General features: G+C 42.6%; 1 protein-coding gene across 1 annotated transcript in view; it reads right to left on the bottom strand.

Annotated features, from left to right (window-relative positions):
* LOC124612424 (UDP-glycosyltransferase UGT5-like) overlaps positions 1–16,868 on the bottom strand; it is a 135,163-nt gene that overhangs the window by 37,829 nt on the left and 80,466 nt on the right. Inside the window, exon 2 of the mRNA XM_047140629.1 lies at positions 14,587–15,399. Coding sequence (XP_046996585.1) covers positions 14,587–15,399 — 813 coding nt within the window. The remainder of the gene's footprint in view (positions 1–14,586; positions 15,400–16,868) is intronic.

Below are 16,868 nucleotides of genomic sequence, written 5' to 3'. Positions count from 1 at the left end.
GGTTTGGCCGTTTTTAAACCAAATGTACCATTTACAGATGGAACATTCACCCATTACATTGTTTCTGTACACTTCACGGTTCATGATTAAATTTCTCTAGGTTATAGTTTTATTGCCAACAAAAACTTTATCACAGACTGCAACTCGCAACTGGCAGGGTTTTAAATCACAGCACACATTTCAAATTTGAATATTGGAAACACCAGACACACAGAGATATTCCTGCTGTCACGGATGGATGCCAACTGAGCTGCTGAGCATTCACATACCAAAATATATGTGACGGTGCATACCTAGCAGCATCAGACAAAAATGTTCCCTACTTTCTGAATAGCCCTCATACTTCTCCTTTGAAGGCATTACCTACAAAGAAATCCGGGGTACCTCCACCTCACAGATGGCTACATCAGTACCTCCATCCATTTCACCAGCAATGCCTCCACAATGACAGCTACCACCCATTCCATACCAAGAAGTCCCTTCCATACAGCCTAGCCACCCACACTCATCGCATTTTCAGTGACAGGCGGTCCCTGACAAAATATACCAAGGTTCTCACTGAAGTCTTCACACATTGTAATTATCTTCCCAATCTTGTACAAAAACAAATCTCCCATACCTTATCTTTCCAGTCTGCCACCATGTCCCAAAGTCCCACCATCCAGTCACAGACTTCATTCCTCTTGTGTCTCAGTACCACCCAGGACTGGAGCAACCCAATTATGTTATCTGCCAGGGTTTTGACTAACTCTTATCGTGTCCTGAAATGAGAAACGTCCTGCCCATTATCCTTTCCACCACTCCCACAGTGGTGTTTCACTGGCCATTGAACCTACACAACATGCTTATCCATCCCTACACAACCACTGCTCCCAGCCTCTTACCTCACAGCTCATACCTCTGTAATAGACCTCGATGCAAAACCTGTCCCATACATCCTCCCACCACCACTACCTACTCCAGTCCGGTCAAAAGCATTACCTATCCCATCAGAGGCAGGGCTACTTGTGAAACCAGTTATGTTATCTACAAACTGTTTGTCAGCATGGAAGGCCACCGACAAACTGTGGCCAAGAAACAAGTGGACCATCCTGTTGCTCAGCATGGTGCCAAACATAACATTCTTCATTTCAATGACAGCTCCACAGCCTGTGCCTTATGGATCCTTTCTACCAACACCAGCTTTTCTGAATTGTGCAGGTGGGAACCTTTCTTGCAATATATCCTACATTCCTGTAACCCTTCTGGCCTCAACCTTTGTCACTCATTGTCCTCACCCATCCAGACCCTTCCCTGTTCCCATTCCAGCACTATTATGCAGCCCTCATTCCACCATCTCACCCAGTTTTTTTACTTTTCTTTTCCACTCCCTCCCGCATATCTCCCCTGCCCACTGTCTAACCTCCTGACTGCACATAGCTGCCCTACCCTCTCTCCACCCTGTCCCTGCATGCTCCCCAGCAGCACTTCACTGCCTGCTACCCCTACCCTACTATCCCTCCCCCTCCCCGCCCCAGCATCCTCCTTACCCCCACCTAGTCACCACTCCCATCATTCTTGGTGCAGGTGTTCGCAGTGTGGCTTCAGTTGCCTGAGACTGCAGTAATGTGTGTACCAGTTACGTCTGCGCATGCATGTGCATGTCCTATTTTTGAAGAAGGCATTACTGACCGATAACTTTATTTGTGACAGTCTTTTTGTTGTTCCTATTGGCAACTCAGCATCTTTGCTAAATGGTGATGAGCAATTTTCCATTTCATAATATTGTATGTGAACTGTATGTATTTGTTAGCTCGGGTAAAATTGAAGCATCTGAATGAATATGTTACAGAAAGATTAAAGAAAATGCAGTGTATAAAATAATTGCAAAATCAAGAGGCCTTGACAAAATATACCAGAAAAAAAATCACTCCAAAAACCCTTGTGAAAAGAAGAGTCAGGGAGTCAGGTTGATAACTACACTATGCGATCAAAAGTATCCAAACACCCTCAAAAACGTATGTTTTTCACATCAGGTGCATTGTGCTTTTGTTTTTCTTTGGTTTGGTTTTAGGGTGCAAAACTGCTATGGTCATTAGCGCCCAGTCTGTGACTAATGAAAAAGTAAAAAACGAAAATGGGAAACCAGCACCAATGGGAACGAAACTCAAAAAATTGGAGAAACTAAAAGCAGAAGGGAAGCTTAAAAAACCACTACAGAAAGGGGTTGGTTGTCCCCAGAGAGCTTCAAATGTCTGACGTCATCTCACTGGCACTAATAAACTCGAGAACGCGATCGGCCGAGCGCGTGTCATCTGCTAAAATGGACGATATTTCAGGCGACAGCTGTAGATGGGCACATAACGGAGTAAAATAGGAGCACTCAAGTAAAAGGTGTCTTACCGTCCACAGCTGAGAGCAGTGGGGACAGAGTGGGGGAGGATCGCCGCTTAAAAGATGTCAATGGCTAAAAAGACAGTGCCCTATCCAGAGTCTAGTTAAAATTACCTCCTCCCGATGACGCGTTCGGGAGGAAGAGGTCCAACCACACGGAAGAGCTTTCACGTCCCGCAATTTATTATGGGGAAGTGACGACCAATGTGGATGCCATAAAAGAAGAACACGACGACATAAAACACTCCGTAGATCGGCGAAGGGAATCGTGCGAATAGCTGGCCGAAGAAGAGAGACTGCAGCCTTGGCCGCTATATCGGCCGCCTCATTTCCACAGATACCGACGTGTCCTGGGATCCAGAGGAACGCCACCGAGATGCCCTCAAGTGGAGCAAGTGGAGGCAGTCCTGAATCCGATGGACCAGAGGGTGGACAGAGTAAAGAGCTTGGAGGCTGAGGAGAGAGCTGAGAGAATCTGAACAGATAACATACTGTATCCGCTGATGGCGACAGATGTATTGGAGAACAGCGTAAAGCTCCACAGTATAAACCGAACACTGGTCGGGAAGTCTAAATCAATGTGGGGTGTCGCCAACAATATAGGCACTCCCAACACCAAACGATGTTTTTCAGCCGTCAGTGTAAATAAATGTGGCTTCCTTCATTTGTGCACATAGAGCAGCAAATGCCCGACGATAAACAAGTGAAGGGGTAGCATCCTTGGGAAACTGACAAAGGTCATGGAGCAGGCACGTCCGGGGACGGAGCCAAGGCGGCACTGTACCCCAAGTTGTCAAGAAAGTTTTAGGAAAGCGGAAGGAAAGAGAATGGAGCAGTTGACGGAAGTGGACTCCCGGTGGTAGCAGGGAGGAAGGGCGGCCTGCATTCCCTAAACCAAAGGAGGCATCGAAAAAATGTCGTGGGCCGGATTATCAGGCATGGAAGACAACCAGAAGGACAGCTCGCCGACTGGACAGCGGAGGTTCAGCAGTCTCAGCATAAAGGCTTTCCACAGGGCTGGTATAAAAAGCTCCAGACACTAAACGTAACCCACGATGGTGGATAGAGTCGAGACGCAGAAGAATAGACGACCGAGTAGAGGAGTAAACTATGCTTCCATAGTCCAATTTCGAGCGCACTAAGGCGCGATAGAGGCGGAGAAGGACCACTTGGTTTGCTCCCCAGGAGGTACCATTCAGGACACGGAGGGTGTTGAGGGATTGCAGACAGCGAGCCGAAAGATAGGAAACGCGGGAGGACCAGCACAGTTTTCTGTCAAACATAAGACCCAAGAATTTAGCGACGTCCGAAAACGGAAGGTTGACAGGTCCTAGATGTAAGGAAGGTGGAAGAAACTCCGTACGACGCCAAAAATTAACACAAACGGTCTTACTGGGAGAAAAGTGGAAGCCTGTTTCGATGCTCCAAGAGTGGAGGCGATTGAGACAGCCTTGAAGACGTCGTTCAAGAGGGCTGGTCCGTTGAGAGTTGTAGTAGATCGCAAAATCGTCCACAAAGAGGGAGAAGACAATCCATGATTGGATTTTTGGCAATGGCAAACAGTACAACACACAGCACGGAGCCCTGGGGTACCCTGTTTTCTTGGGAGAAAGTACGGGAGAGAGTAGTGTTCACCCGCACTTTAAATATGTGCTCAGCCATAAATTCGCGAAGAAAAAGGGGCAGCTGGCCTCGAAAGCCCCAAGAGAACAGTGTGCGGAGGATGCCTGTCCTCCAACAGGTATCGTGTGCTCTCTCCAGACCAAAAAAATATTGCTTCCGTTTGGCGTTTCCAGAGAAAATTGTTCGTGATATAAGTGGAGAGAGCAACAAGATGGTCAACTGCAGAACGATGCTATCGGAAGCCGCATTGGTCAGGTGTTAGACTGCGGGACTCCAGCCACCAAGCTAAACGGCAATTCAACATACGCTCCAAAACCTTACATACACTACTCGTGAGAGAAATGGGGCGATAGCTAGAGGGGAGATGTTTGTCCTTTCCAGGTTTCGGAACAGGAACGACGATAGCTTCCCGCCATCATCTGGGAAAAGTACTGTCGGTCCAAATTCGATTACAAAGGCGAAGGAGGTAACGCAGACTATGGTATGATAAATGCAGCAACATTTGGATGTGGATACCATCCGGTCCTGGGGCGGAGGAGCGAGAAGAAGTGAGTGCATGTTGGAGTTCCCGCATAGAGAAAACAGTATTTTAGCTTTCGCGATTTTGAGAGGAGAAAGCAAGAGGTCGCACTTCCGCTGCACGTTTCTTCAGGAGAAACGCTGGCGGGTAATTTGAAGAGCTCGAAATCTCAGCAAAGTGTTGACCCAATGAGTTAGAAATTGCGACAGGGTCCACTAATGTATCATGTGCGACAGTGAGCCCAGAGACCAGGGAGAAACTAGGCGCGCCTGATAACCGTCGAATCCGACTCCAAACTTCCAAGGAGGGATTGAAGGTTTTAAATGAGCCAGTAAAGAAGTCCCAGCTTGCCTTCTTGCTATCGCAGATGACGCAACGACACCGCCCACGGAACTGCTTATAGCAGATACAGTTGGCGAATGTAGGATGGTGTCTGAAAACGCGAAGAATCATGAGTCCTCCATGTGCTGGACTGCCTTCAACAGAGGGGAGATCAAATCGGACTGAATGAAAATGGGGGAAGACAAAGCGGTCGTGGGGGACACAGCTTTGTTTCCTGAAGAACAAAGGTGACCGGCGAGTAGGATCGTAAGAGGATCGTCAATTCATCCCGACTGGCTCGAATGCCGCGGATATTCCAATGGATAATGGACATAGGGTGGACAGAAAACGGAAGAATGTGACCAAGGTTGCCGTCAACTCAACGACTGCTCAGAGCTTGCGACCGACAGCGTGGAACGGCACTCAGTCGAAGGCAGAAGATCCTGATCCATAGGTTGTTCAGGAGCAGCTCCTGCCACCAGCGATCGGCCGCCAGCAGTGCGCCTCGGCGACACAGAGGACGGCCGAGGGCGGCTACCACCAGGTGGTGCTGTAGATGAGACGCCGTGGCGGAGAAGGAGAGGAACTGGCTTTCTTACTAGCCTTCTTGGAAACATGATGTTTAGATGAAGGAGGAACCGATGGTTGTGAAGTTGGGGCACGTAAAAAATCTTCACAAGTATGCTCTTTTTTGGAAGTCCGGGTGTCTGACTTTTGGGCTCGAGATTTAGCAGAATCCGATGAAGGGTGAGCCATAGAGTGAGCAGGCAAGACTGGGGAGGTTGAACGGACGATCTTTGCGCTGGCCGATCTGACGACCGTGTCGCTAAATTTGAGATCACAAGGCTGCGTGGCCGCCTCCTTTGTTGGCCGAGGAGAGGCAAAGACAGTCCTGCATTTTCGTGTCTGACGCACAGTGGGCTTTCGACTGGCGAATAATTTTCGAGCAGCAAAGGTCAACACCTTTTCCTTCACTCTGATTTGCTCAATGAGCTTTTCATCTTTAAAAATGGGGCAATCGCGAGAGGAAGCAGCGTGGTCACCCATACAGTTGATGCAAAGAGGAGATGGAGGTGGACAAGCACCCTCATGGGAATCCTTGCCACATGTAACACATTTGGCCGGGTTGGAACAGGACTGGCTGGTATGAATGAACCGCTGGCACCGATAGCAACGCGTAGGGTTTGGGACGTAGGGGCGAACGGAAATTCTCATAGCTCACTTTTATTTTTGATGGGAGTTTAACTCTGTCAAATGTCAAGAAGACAGTACAGGTTCGAACGATGTATGTGTCAATCATTTTCATGACTCGATGAACAGCCGTTACGCCCTGCTCAGACAGGTAGTGTTGAATTTCCTCGTCTGACATTCTGTCGAGGGCGCGGGTATAAACGACTCCACGTGAGGAATTTAAAGTGCGGTGCACTTCCACCCGGACAGGGAAGGTGTGGAGCAGTGAAGTACGCAGCAATTTTTGTGCCTGGAGGGCACTGACTGTTTCTAATAACAAGGTGCCATTTCGTAATCTGGAACAAGACTTTACAGGACCTGCAATTGCGTCTACACCTTTCTGAATAATGAAAGGGTTGACCGTGGAGAAGTTGTGACCTTCATCAGATGGAGAAACAACAAGAAACTGTGGCAACGATGGAAGAACTGTCTGTGGCTGAGACTCAGTGAACTTACGCTTGGGAGCAGACATAGTGGAAGATGAGGAAACCATTGCGGAAGAATCCCTCATGATTACCGGCATCTCCGATGGCGAGCTCCTCCCTTGTGGGGGCCCTTTCTGAGGGCACTCCCGCCTTAGGTGATTGTTCACACCTCAGGTCACACCACCTGAGAAACGGATGGAGGGACCAATCGGCACTTTCGGAAGGTATCAGCTCGGGTAATCACCCCTCCCTGGGCCTTGCCGTTACCAGAGGGTACGTACGTATCCTACCTGTCTACTCGGGGTGGGGAATTACGTGTTACCCCGTCACCGGCTACGCATGAAAATGCGTGGGTCAGCCTTCAGACATGCACAGGGAGGAAGAAAGAGAAAAACAAAGAAAGGGAAAGGAAAGAAGAGAGGTCTCAAACGCTGCAACGGAGAAAAGGGTAAAGAGAAGAGGTAAGGAAAAGAGAAGGACAAAGGAAGGATGAAGACATGCAAGCAGAGAAGGCAAAGAATGCGTTACATTTACGAGCGTCCGTCTCCGGACGTAGGCACAAACCATACTCCCAGAGAGGGAGAAAGGGAAGGAAAGAGGCGGAGGTGGGGGGGGGGGGGGGCCGAAGATGGGGGATGGGGAAGGATGCGGAAAGGGAAGGTATGCTGCGCAGAAAGTAAGGAGGCCTACATTAGCTCGGGGTCCCGTGCTCGCTATGCACGTATCCACAAAAAGAGTTGTGGACCCCCTTGCGGGGGTGGGGGGGGGGGGGGGGGCGGGGTGTGCAGGGGTGCATTGTGCTGCCAGGTACTCCATAACAACAACCTCAGTAGTCAGACATTGTGAGAGCAGAATGGGGTGTCCTGCGGAACTCTGACTTCGAACATGGTCAGGTGACTGTGTGTCACTTGTGTCATACATCTGTATGTGATATTTCCACACCCCTAAACATCCCTATGTCCCCTATCTCCATTGTGATAGGGAAGTGGAAATGCTAAGGGACACATGCAGCACAAAAGCATACAGGCCAGCCTTGTCTGTTGACTGACAGATACTGCCCACAGTTGAAGAGGGTCATCTATCCAGACAATCACACAGGAATTCTGAACTACATCAGGCTTCACTGCAAGTACTATGACAGGTAGGCAGGAGCTGGTAAATGCCAAACAATGCCTCACTTGGTGCAAGGAGTGTTAACATTGGATGATTGAACAGTGGAAAAACGTCAAATGGAATGACAAATCACAGTACACAATATGGTGATCTTATGGCAGGGTGTGGATATGGCGAATGCCCAGTGAATGTCATCTGCCAGTGTATATAGTGCCAACAATTAAATTCAGAGGCGGTGGTGTTATGGTGTGGTGTGGTGGTTTTTTCTTTTACATGGAGGGGGCTTGCACCTGCCATCGTTTTGCATGGCACTATTACAACACAGGCATACACTGATGTTTAAGCATCATCTTGCTTCCCACTGTTTAAGAGCAATTCGGGGATGGCGATTTCATCTTTCAACATGATCGAGCACCTGGTTCATAATGCATGGCCTGTGGCAGAGTAGTTGCATGATAATAACATCCCTGTAATGAACTTTCCTGCACAGAGTTCTGTCCTGAATCCTATGGGACATCTTTGGGATGTTTTGGAACTTCGACTTCGTGCCAGGTCTCACCATTCAACATCATTACCTCTCCTCAGTGCAGCACCCCATGAAGAATTGGCTGCCATTCCCCAAAGAATCTTCCAGCACCTGACTGAATGTATGCCTGTGAGAGTGGAAGCTTTGATCAATGCTAAGGGTGGGCCAATAGCATATTGAATTGCAGCATTACCGATGGAGGGAGCCACGAACTTTTAAGTCATTTTCTGCCAGGTGTTCAGATACTTTAGATCACATAGTGTATGTGCCAATGGAGTTAAATATGGGCTGAAAGATGCTACAGTGGGGAAGTATTTTGAAGAATTTGGTCGGCAATGATTTGAGATTATCTATGATAATGTGTCCCATAAATAAATGGGGATCTCTCTAATATACTCACTACAACTGAACTTATAAGATCTGAATCCATTGGAATGTGCCTGAATTTAGTAAATTTCTAAGTTCCTAGCCTACCATCCAGAGTCACTCAGTTTGATTGTCCCCAGATACTAATTGTATTCAAGACTGGATCACACCAATAACATAAATTTAATCTCTTCTATCCATCCACAAACTATGATGAATATTCATATTAACCAGCTTACTGCACACTTCCATTAATTATTTTGCATTTTACTTCATTCTGTAGTGAAATTTCATCATTTTGTTACACTTCTGATCACAATAACTTAGTTTATGAAAACAAACACCTGGCTTCCTTCCTCTCCTTGAGCACAAAGTTATGTTGTTCTGACCTCTAAGTTAGTTGCCCTTGGCTACACCAAATGAATCCTTCCCGTTTCTTCCTAAATTTGCAGTAACTGATGAGTACATGGTACAGGGAATTATGGTTCTATTCAAACTGTCTGAAAATTAGTTCTGGAATTGAATTCCAAACTTTTAATGCTATTTTCAGAAACAAATCAAATTTTATAGTACATTTGAATTACATTCTCTCATAAAACTAAAATTTCATCTTATAATACAAATCAACTGTATTTTAGACTATTCCAAAGCTTCTTATGCCCCATGTCAAAACCTTGCTGTTTTGTTGTTCATTTTATAATCTCTGTATGACGCCCTCAGTACTATCTGAATGAGACTTCTGAAAAGTAATTTGAACAAAACAGGAACATAAATGACCTTTAGGGACTGCCCAAGTGTTATCCATTTTGATTTTGCCTTTGCAAAATTATGAGCAGGCACGCCATGTAATTTAATACTGTAGTTGTTGCCATTAACACTGCTCATAGAACATTCATGCTTAATGCAACTCTAGAAACACAGAATGTAACTAAGGATACATCCCACAGTATTGCACCCATAAAGTGCATACCACATTTTAAACTAGTGGTGATTAATAAATATCATTAATTTTTCAACGTAAAATTTTTGTTCAAATCTTAGTACTTAATGTTACACTCAGAATATGATGAACATTTCTTTGGTAAAATCGCTGTACTAAATGACTGAGGTAGATGTTGCAGTACTTAATGAATTGATGTAGCCAGTCGGTCACTTGTATGGCATATATTTCTACATCTAAGTACTACCCTGCAACGCACACCTGAGCATTTGCAGAGGGTTTATCTAAACACTTTCACTTTCAGACTGTTCATCTACTGTTCCATGCTCTAATAAAATGTGGGAACAGCTGACACTTCAGTTTGCCATGTGAGCTCCAATTTCTCTTCTTTTATTACGATAATCATTTTTTCCCTATATTGGTGGTAGCCTGTGAAATATTTTCACATTTGGAGGAGAAAGCTGGTGATTAAAATTTCATAAAAGATCTTCCCACAGCAAAAAGAACCTTTGTTTCAATCATTGCTACCCCAACTTGCTTATCAATCAATGAGGCACACTGCCGGTTTCTGAAATACAAAATAAGCTGACTTCTTTGAACTTTTTCAATGTCCCAATCCTACCTGGTGAGGATCCCATTCCATGCAGCAATACTTCAGAAGAGGAAGGATGAATGTAATGTAGGCATTCTCTTTAGTAGATTTGACGCATCTTCTAAGACTTCTGCAAGTAAAACACGATCTTTAGTTTGATTTCCCCATAGAATTTTCTTTGTGATCATTTCAATTTAAGCTGTCAGTGAGTGTAATCTCTAGGTTTTTAAATGAACTGACAGTCATTAAATTTGTGAGATTTATGATGTAACATAAATTTAGCAATTCCTTTTAGTATTCTTGTGTATGACCTCAAACTTTATTGTTTAATGTCAGTTGCCACTTTTCATACTGTACAGATATCTTGTGTAACTGGTTTTACAAATGGTTTTGATCTTCTGGTTAGTTTACTAGACAGTTTATGATAACATCCTCTGCAAACTGTCTAAGAGAGCTTTCCTTGGGAAACGCCATATATCATTTCTGTTTCAATCTATTTCACATCAGTTACTATGAACTGTGCCTTTGTGATTTGAAATCATGAACCCAGTTGCACAACTGAGACAGCACTGTGGGTAAGCAGTATGAGTAGAAGCTGCTTGTTAGCAAAGATGCTGAAAGCCTTTTTTAAATCTATAGATATAGAAGCAACTTGAGAGCTGATGTCTCATTACTTCATGTGAAGAAATCAGCAAGTTGTGTTTCAGAAGAATATTTTCTGAATCCATGCTGGCTACGAGTCAATAGATCATTTACATTGAGGCAATTAATAATATTCAAACGAAGAAAAGTTCCAAATCCTACAGCAAATTGATAATGATGTGTGTCTGTAATTCAGTGGATTAATTCTGTTTCCTTTCTCATATATTGGTATGAACAGTTCAACTTTCCAGCCCTTAGGTATGGATCTTTTGTCAAGTGGTTGTATCCGACTGCTAAATACAGCACTATTAAATCAACATACTCCAAAAGGAACCTAACTGGTATACAAGACTTCCCTTTATCAAGTGATTTGAGCTGCTTTGCTAGACTGAGGGTATCTACTCATACTGGCAGTTGTTATAGATTTGAATTCTGGAATATTTGCTGCATCATCTTTGATGAAGTAATTTTAGAAAACTTTAGTAACTCAGTTTTAGTGGTACTGCCACCAGTAACATTACCACTGCTATCAATCAGTGAAGCTATTGGCAGTGTATCGCTACTTGTGTACTTTACATACCACCAGAATCTTAGAATTTTCTGCTGAACGTGCTAGCCATTTCCTGGGCTGCTATTGGCACACATTGCTGGCTGCCCATATGCTGTGGGGCTGTGTTGACATCACCTGCCTCAACAAGGCTGCCTGCTGCTTCCAGCACTGCAGTTAACTGATACCAGTGCCTCAGCAGTTCATGGCTGGGCACTGGTTGACTTTGCTGTATAGAATGCACTGTCAGTAACAGCTGTTTAACTTCTGCTTTCATGGTCCCCAAAGACCTGGCATTACCCATTTCATGAAGTCATCCTTATTGAACACCTTGATGGCCAGGCAGTGGTCCTGCAATCTTAGGGTGGCTACATAGCAGTCTGCAACCCTTATCAATACACTTAGGAATACATCAAGCAAATTTCTTTTGTTTTTTTTAAAACAGAAATAGTGGTCCTCAGTCTCACTACAATGACCTTGTGGTCCCTAATGCCAGAATCTGCAAGATGCTCCCTATTTGTTCAGACTACTTGTTGCTAAGAGGTCAACTAAGTTATCAACTTGTTACATGATGTGTGGGTCCTGAACTAATTGCTCAAAATAATTTTCAGAGAAAGCATTTATCACGAGTTTGGACAATGTTTTATGCCTACCCCTGGATTTGAACATTTATTGTTATGAACATGTCAAGGGTAGACTGAAGTTACCAGCAACAACAAATTGTATGATTGGGGTACATTTTCTAAATGAGACTCAAATTTTCCTTTAACTTTTCAACAATTACATCATTTGAATCATGTTGTCAGAAAATGGAATAAACTTTTAATTTATTCTGGTTGTCAAGTATAACCTCAACCCATATTCACAACTACTGTCTGCTTCAGTTTTACTACAAGTTTACTGCTTCTAACTGATACAAACCTGCCCACCACCAACAGGATAATGTATCCTAGTAAACACCCTTAGGTTCTTGGTAAAATGTTTGGCTGTACCTGTCTCTGGTTTTAGCCAGCTTAGAGTACCTATAACACTGAGTTTCAGTGACATGCACCATGAACAAGTTGCCACAGATCTGGTAGATAATAGAAATTGAACTTGTGTTCTACTCAGGGAACTACTGCTCTGATACTGTGAGTACAGCAGCACTCTGCACAGACAATTTAGAGAAATATGATAATCTATGTCAGAGCAATTAGTGACCATTTAATAATTTAAACAGCTGCTTAATAAATTGGCTTTAACATTCCTTGAATTAGGAAGCAGCACCATTGCACTAAGAGTTCATGACATTCTTTCATAAGCAATGGAGTTTTCTTTAAGTTTTTAATCATATAACAACATAACAATAATGTCTTGGAGACAGTTAGGAATATCATACTGTCATGAATAAACACAGTATTACAATCAGAAAGAAGGAAGTACAGGTAATTAGCTACAGACTGGTTGAAGATGTCTGACAACTCAATGAGCTTTGGTTGACCACACAAAAAACATCTGGCAAGGAGGTGCAACCTGGGAAGCAAGAACTAGCAACAGCCACAGAGCCCACACACAGTGATCACTACTATGCCAAATGTGGTTTGCTTTATCAGTCAGCAATTTTTCTGTTCATATTCTATATGGATTTTGCCATCGCTGAAGCATTTTACTCATTCCACTACACCATTGTATTTAAACTTACCACAACAGACAAAGTATAGTGATTATATGACTGTAATGGTGCATCAGAACCCATACAAAGTAAACTGACCCAGACGAGTACCAAGCTAAATTAATCAATGCTAATCATATTTTCCCAAGAAACAAAAAATACAGTATAGGAGGTGGTTTTCTCCCAAATTCACCATTCAAAAAATTTGGGGTGGTTGTACATTTGCAGGTTAAAGTGTTATTGCCGAGGTCAGCATTTTCACATCATGTAATAGATTACTACAGTGGTCAACATACATTTACTGATGTAGCTTTGGCTTGAGAGGTCACATGCAAATTTATTTTGAGGAATTCTGAAGGTTTGGAGGGGAACCAGTGACACCAGCTTGGCTGAGAAATAGGACGAATGTGAGGGAGGGAAGGGGGCATAGAAATATTGGTGAGCAGACAGCGAATTTCATTACCCTGCCAACCATGAGAATGTATTTGTGTACTTTGATTTTTATTAACGTTTATACCATGTTTAAACATCAGTTTGCCTGAATCCATTTACAGATGGAATGGAATTGACTTTAAAATTGGTTAAAAACTTAACAGTAGTATAATTTCTGCAAGAGAGACTAAAAGTCTACGTAGGAGCAAATTGTGTACTTACCTGTTTCGTGCAGCAGTGTTGTCAGTGCTCACTATGAACAATGACAAAAACAAACAGTGTGTCAGCTGCTGGTTCTATGCAGTTAATGAGAGAGCAGTCAGAAGATGACACGTTTGGAAACAAGAGACTAAGGAATGTTGTCAAATTATCCAGCCAGTGTAGATGCAAAATTTATTATATATTCAGGAAAAACAGCTATCTTAGATCCTACCACAATCAAAATGTTAAAAATTACAATGTATTCAGAAGAAACAGCCCAAGATTTGTAAGAACTAAGATTATAAATTTCATTGCTGCTCATAACAGAAATATATTGCCTCTCCACTCACCTCTTATTCATTAGGTAAAGTATTATCCCATATGTTGCTACCAGAGATGACAAAAAGCAAAATAGCAAGTGGGGATAAAAATAAAGATAAGCCACCTGTTTATTTTATTTCTCCTTGTATTATCAAGATGCGGATAGTAAATGTCTTAAGTTTTGAACAAGTAAAATGTTAACTTTTATAGGCAGATTCTTTGTTTCAATACGCAGTTCATAGTTTTGATTAGTCAGAATATGTTAAAAATAAAATTTTCGGGAAATGTCATATTCAGTGTCATCTTGTACTCAGCTAAACACAGTATCTGGTGCAACGTCAAGTGTGTGTGTGTGTGTGTGTGTGTGTGTGTGTGTATGTATGTTAAGACTATATCATCAGCAGCAAGGAAGGGATAAGCTCAGGGTTATTTTACTTAGGATCAATTACATTAGTGTTCTTTCAGATGTGGCTGATTATTTTTGAATACTGAGACTCATATGTTTCTGTATGTACCCTTACGAACCATTTGTTAGTGAAAGAAAATGTTTATCTGATATATAACTGCACTGTCTTTTCTGAAATATCATTGAGAAAATGCTGCTGTGTCATCAAATTTGTGCTACAAAAAACATTAACTTTATTATACAATTAGCATTGAAGACTACAAATGTTCTACAGAAAAAAGCCACTCTGCTCATTAAGTTTGTTGTTTTTATAATAAACTAGATTACTAGTAATCAGAAGAACATAACACTACTAACCTTTGGCAATTTCTTGGCCGGTCGGATATGTATCCCTCCAACTTCAATGATAGCTGGTACCTGAGGCCTAGGAAGGTTAAGGACAGGACTTGTGTTGATAATAAGGAGGCTAGTATTTTTTGCAATTTCATGCAAAGGTGGAAGTGATTCCCCAAAGTATTTAGTAGCTATTGCATGTGTAGGTTGTTCCATGTATCTGTAATAGTACCACTTCTGCAGTTCAGAGTATACTGTATTCTTGAAACGCTCAGGGAGGTCCATCTGATCACTGTGGGGCAGAAAATGGCTTGGTATGTAAGAAGGGTTATCTGGATTTCCAAAACGGTCACCAAGCCAAGGCATAGGTATATGTGAGCAGAGAGCAATGTGTGGTGCCTGAAATTTGTAAACGAATGGTAACATGCAATCTGTATTAAATGCTTCTGTGAAAATTAAATCAAAATTCTCCTTTGAGTTTATAAGCTTTTGTACTGGTGGAAATGCTAAAACGTTTTCACAGTTTGTTATTGCCATTTCTTTCAGCTTGAAAACTGTTGAAAAACCTGAGCCAAATGAATCTTCTAATTTAATTGCATCAACTACTGTTGGAACAGACCCAACCAGACTGATGTCTATGTAGTTTGGTATTGGTGTTTTCTGTGGGAAATGACTGTACACAATAACTTCATGTCCTCTAAATGCAAGTCCTTTCATTAATGCTTCAAACATGATGAAATGACTTTTGCCAGGGTAAGGGAACAAACCCAGGATACGTGCAGAATTTGTGCCATCAATGGACACTGCTAACAATACAAGCAGCGACAGTATCTGCATCTGAAATAAATGAGAGATCCATCTAGTTTAGAATTTTTTCAGTTGATGTCGATACACTCAAAATTATTACTCTAAAAATAAAATTTTCATATCTTACTGAAGTAAGATAAAAGGTTTATACTGAAAAATTATACAAGCTTAATAACGTTAAAATGTTTACTTAAAAGATTATCGAACACTAAGCATCTGTTTCAAGTAAGTATTTGTTTCGAAGATTTATGACAGAACAGGGTTAAATAAGAAAGAAAACCAAGAAATGCTATCAAAAAATTGACAAACAATCCAGTTTCAACAGTTAAATTAGAATTTTCTGCAATACCTGGACATCTTTATTTCTCATTAGTAGAAATAGAAATTAATGAGGCCACCAAAAGACCAAAATGAAACAAACCATGTGGTGAAGATTAACACAGCAGAATTATTGAAAGGGTCAGAGCCAAAGGTTACAAGAGATGTAACTTGATTTCTGATAAATTTGGTAACAGATAAGATTCTGAACAGAGCTGTGGAAACTTCATACAAACAGCTGGGAGGATATCACTGCAATATTCATGCATGAACAGATTTGTGAGTTAAAATTAATAATTTAACAATGAAAATAATTTGACAATATAATGTAATTGGATGGATAAAAACTTAATGTGTGGAGGCAGAAAACACGCATAAAAGAAGGTTTACTTATGCAAGCTTTTGGAGCAAGGGGCTCCTCCCAACAGAAGGGGAAGGAGGAGGGGCAAAGGGAAATGACTGTATAACTTTAGGAAAAGTGGTAGATTTCAGAAAAGTCACCCAGAACTGCGGGTCAGGGGAGGCTTACTGGACAGGATGAGAAGAAAAGACTTCTGCTGGCAGAAGGAGCCACTAGCTCTGAAAGTGAAGCTTCTTTTATGTGCTTTTTCTTCCTGCTTGGTGAGTAAAATTAATAGTTTACCACAGAATGTTAACCAGAAAACTGACAAAAGTATCATTTACTACTTTCAAAAAAGTATTTGGTTCTAGGGGGAGAAAGACGATAGATCATATCTTCAAAGAAATGTCGGTAAGTTTAGAGGCCATCTGCATGGGGAGGGAGGGGAGGGGAGGGGCCAGATGAAGGAACTCGAGGTATTACATCCATCCCCTAACCAACAATTTCATAGTGCTTCCACTGAAAGTGAACCTGAACCAGTGAAACATGCTTCACCTGTTGAGAAACCTGCTGTGCCTTGTGTCAAGGGAAGATGAACACAAAACAGTTGGGGTATGGTAATCATCAGCAGTTCAAAAGTATGGCGAATAATGGTACAACTCAGAGAAATAGCAGCATGAGGTCACATTATGCATTCTGTGTGTTACTCTGGAGGCCTTATTCCACTCACTGAAGGTGTTCTGGCACCCACTCAGGGAACAAGGTACAGCCAACTGCAAATTGTGATACACTTCGCAATGAACAAAGATTGTCATCAGAGGCCATATCATGCCAGTGACTG

The sequence above is a fragment of the Schistocerca americana genome, chromosome 4, assembly GCF_021461395.2.
Source record: "Schistocerca americana isolate TAMUIC-IGC-003095 chromosome 4, iqSchAmer2.1, whole genome shotgun sequence".
In the NCBI taxonomy this organism is placed as follows: Eukaryota; Metazoa; Arthropoda; class Insecta; order Orthoptera; family Acrididae; genus Schistocerca; species Schistocerca americana.
The sequence above is the reverse complement of the archived record's forward strand: the minus strand, read 5'-3'. Positions and strand labels throughout refer to the sequence as shown.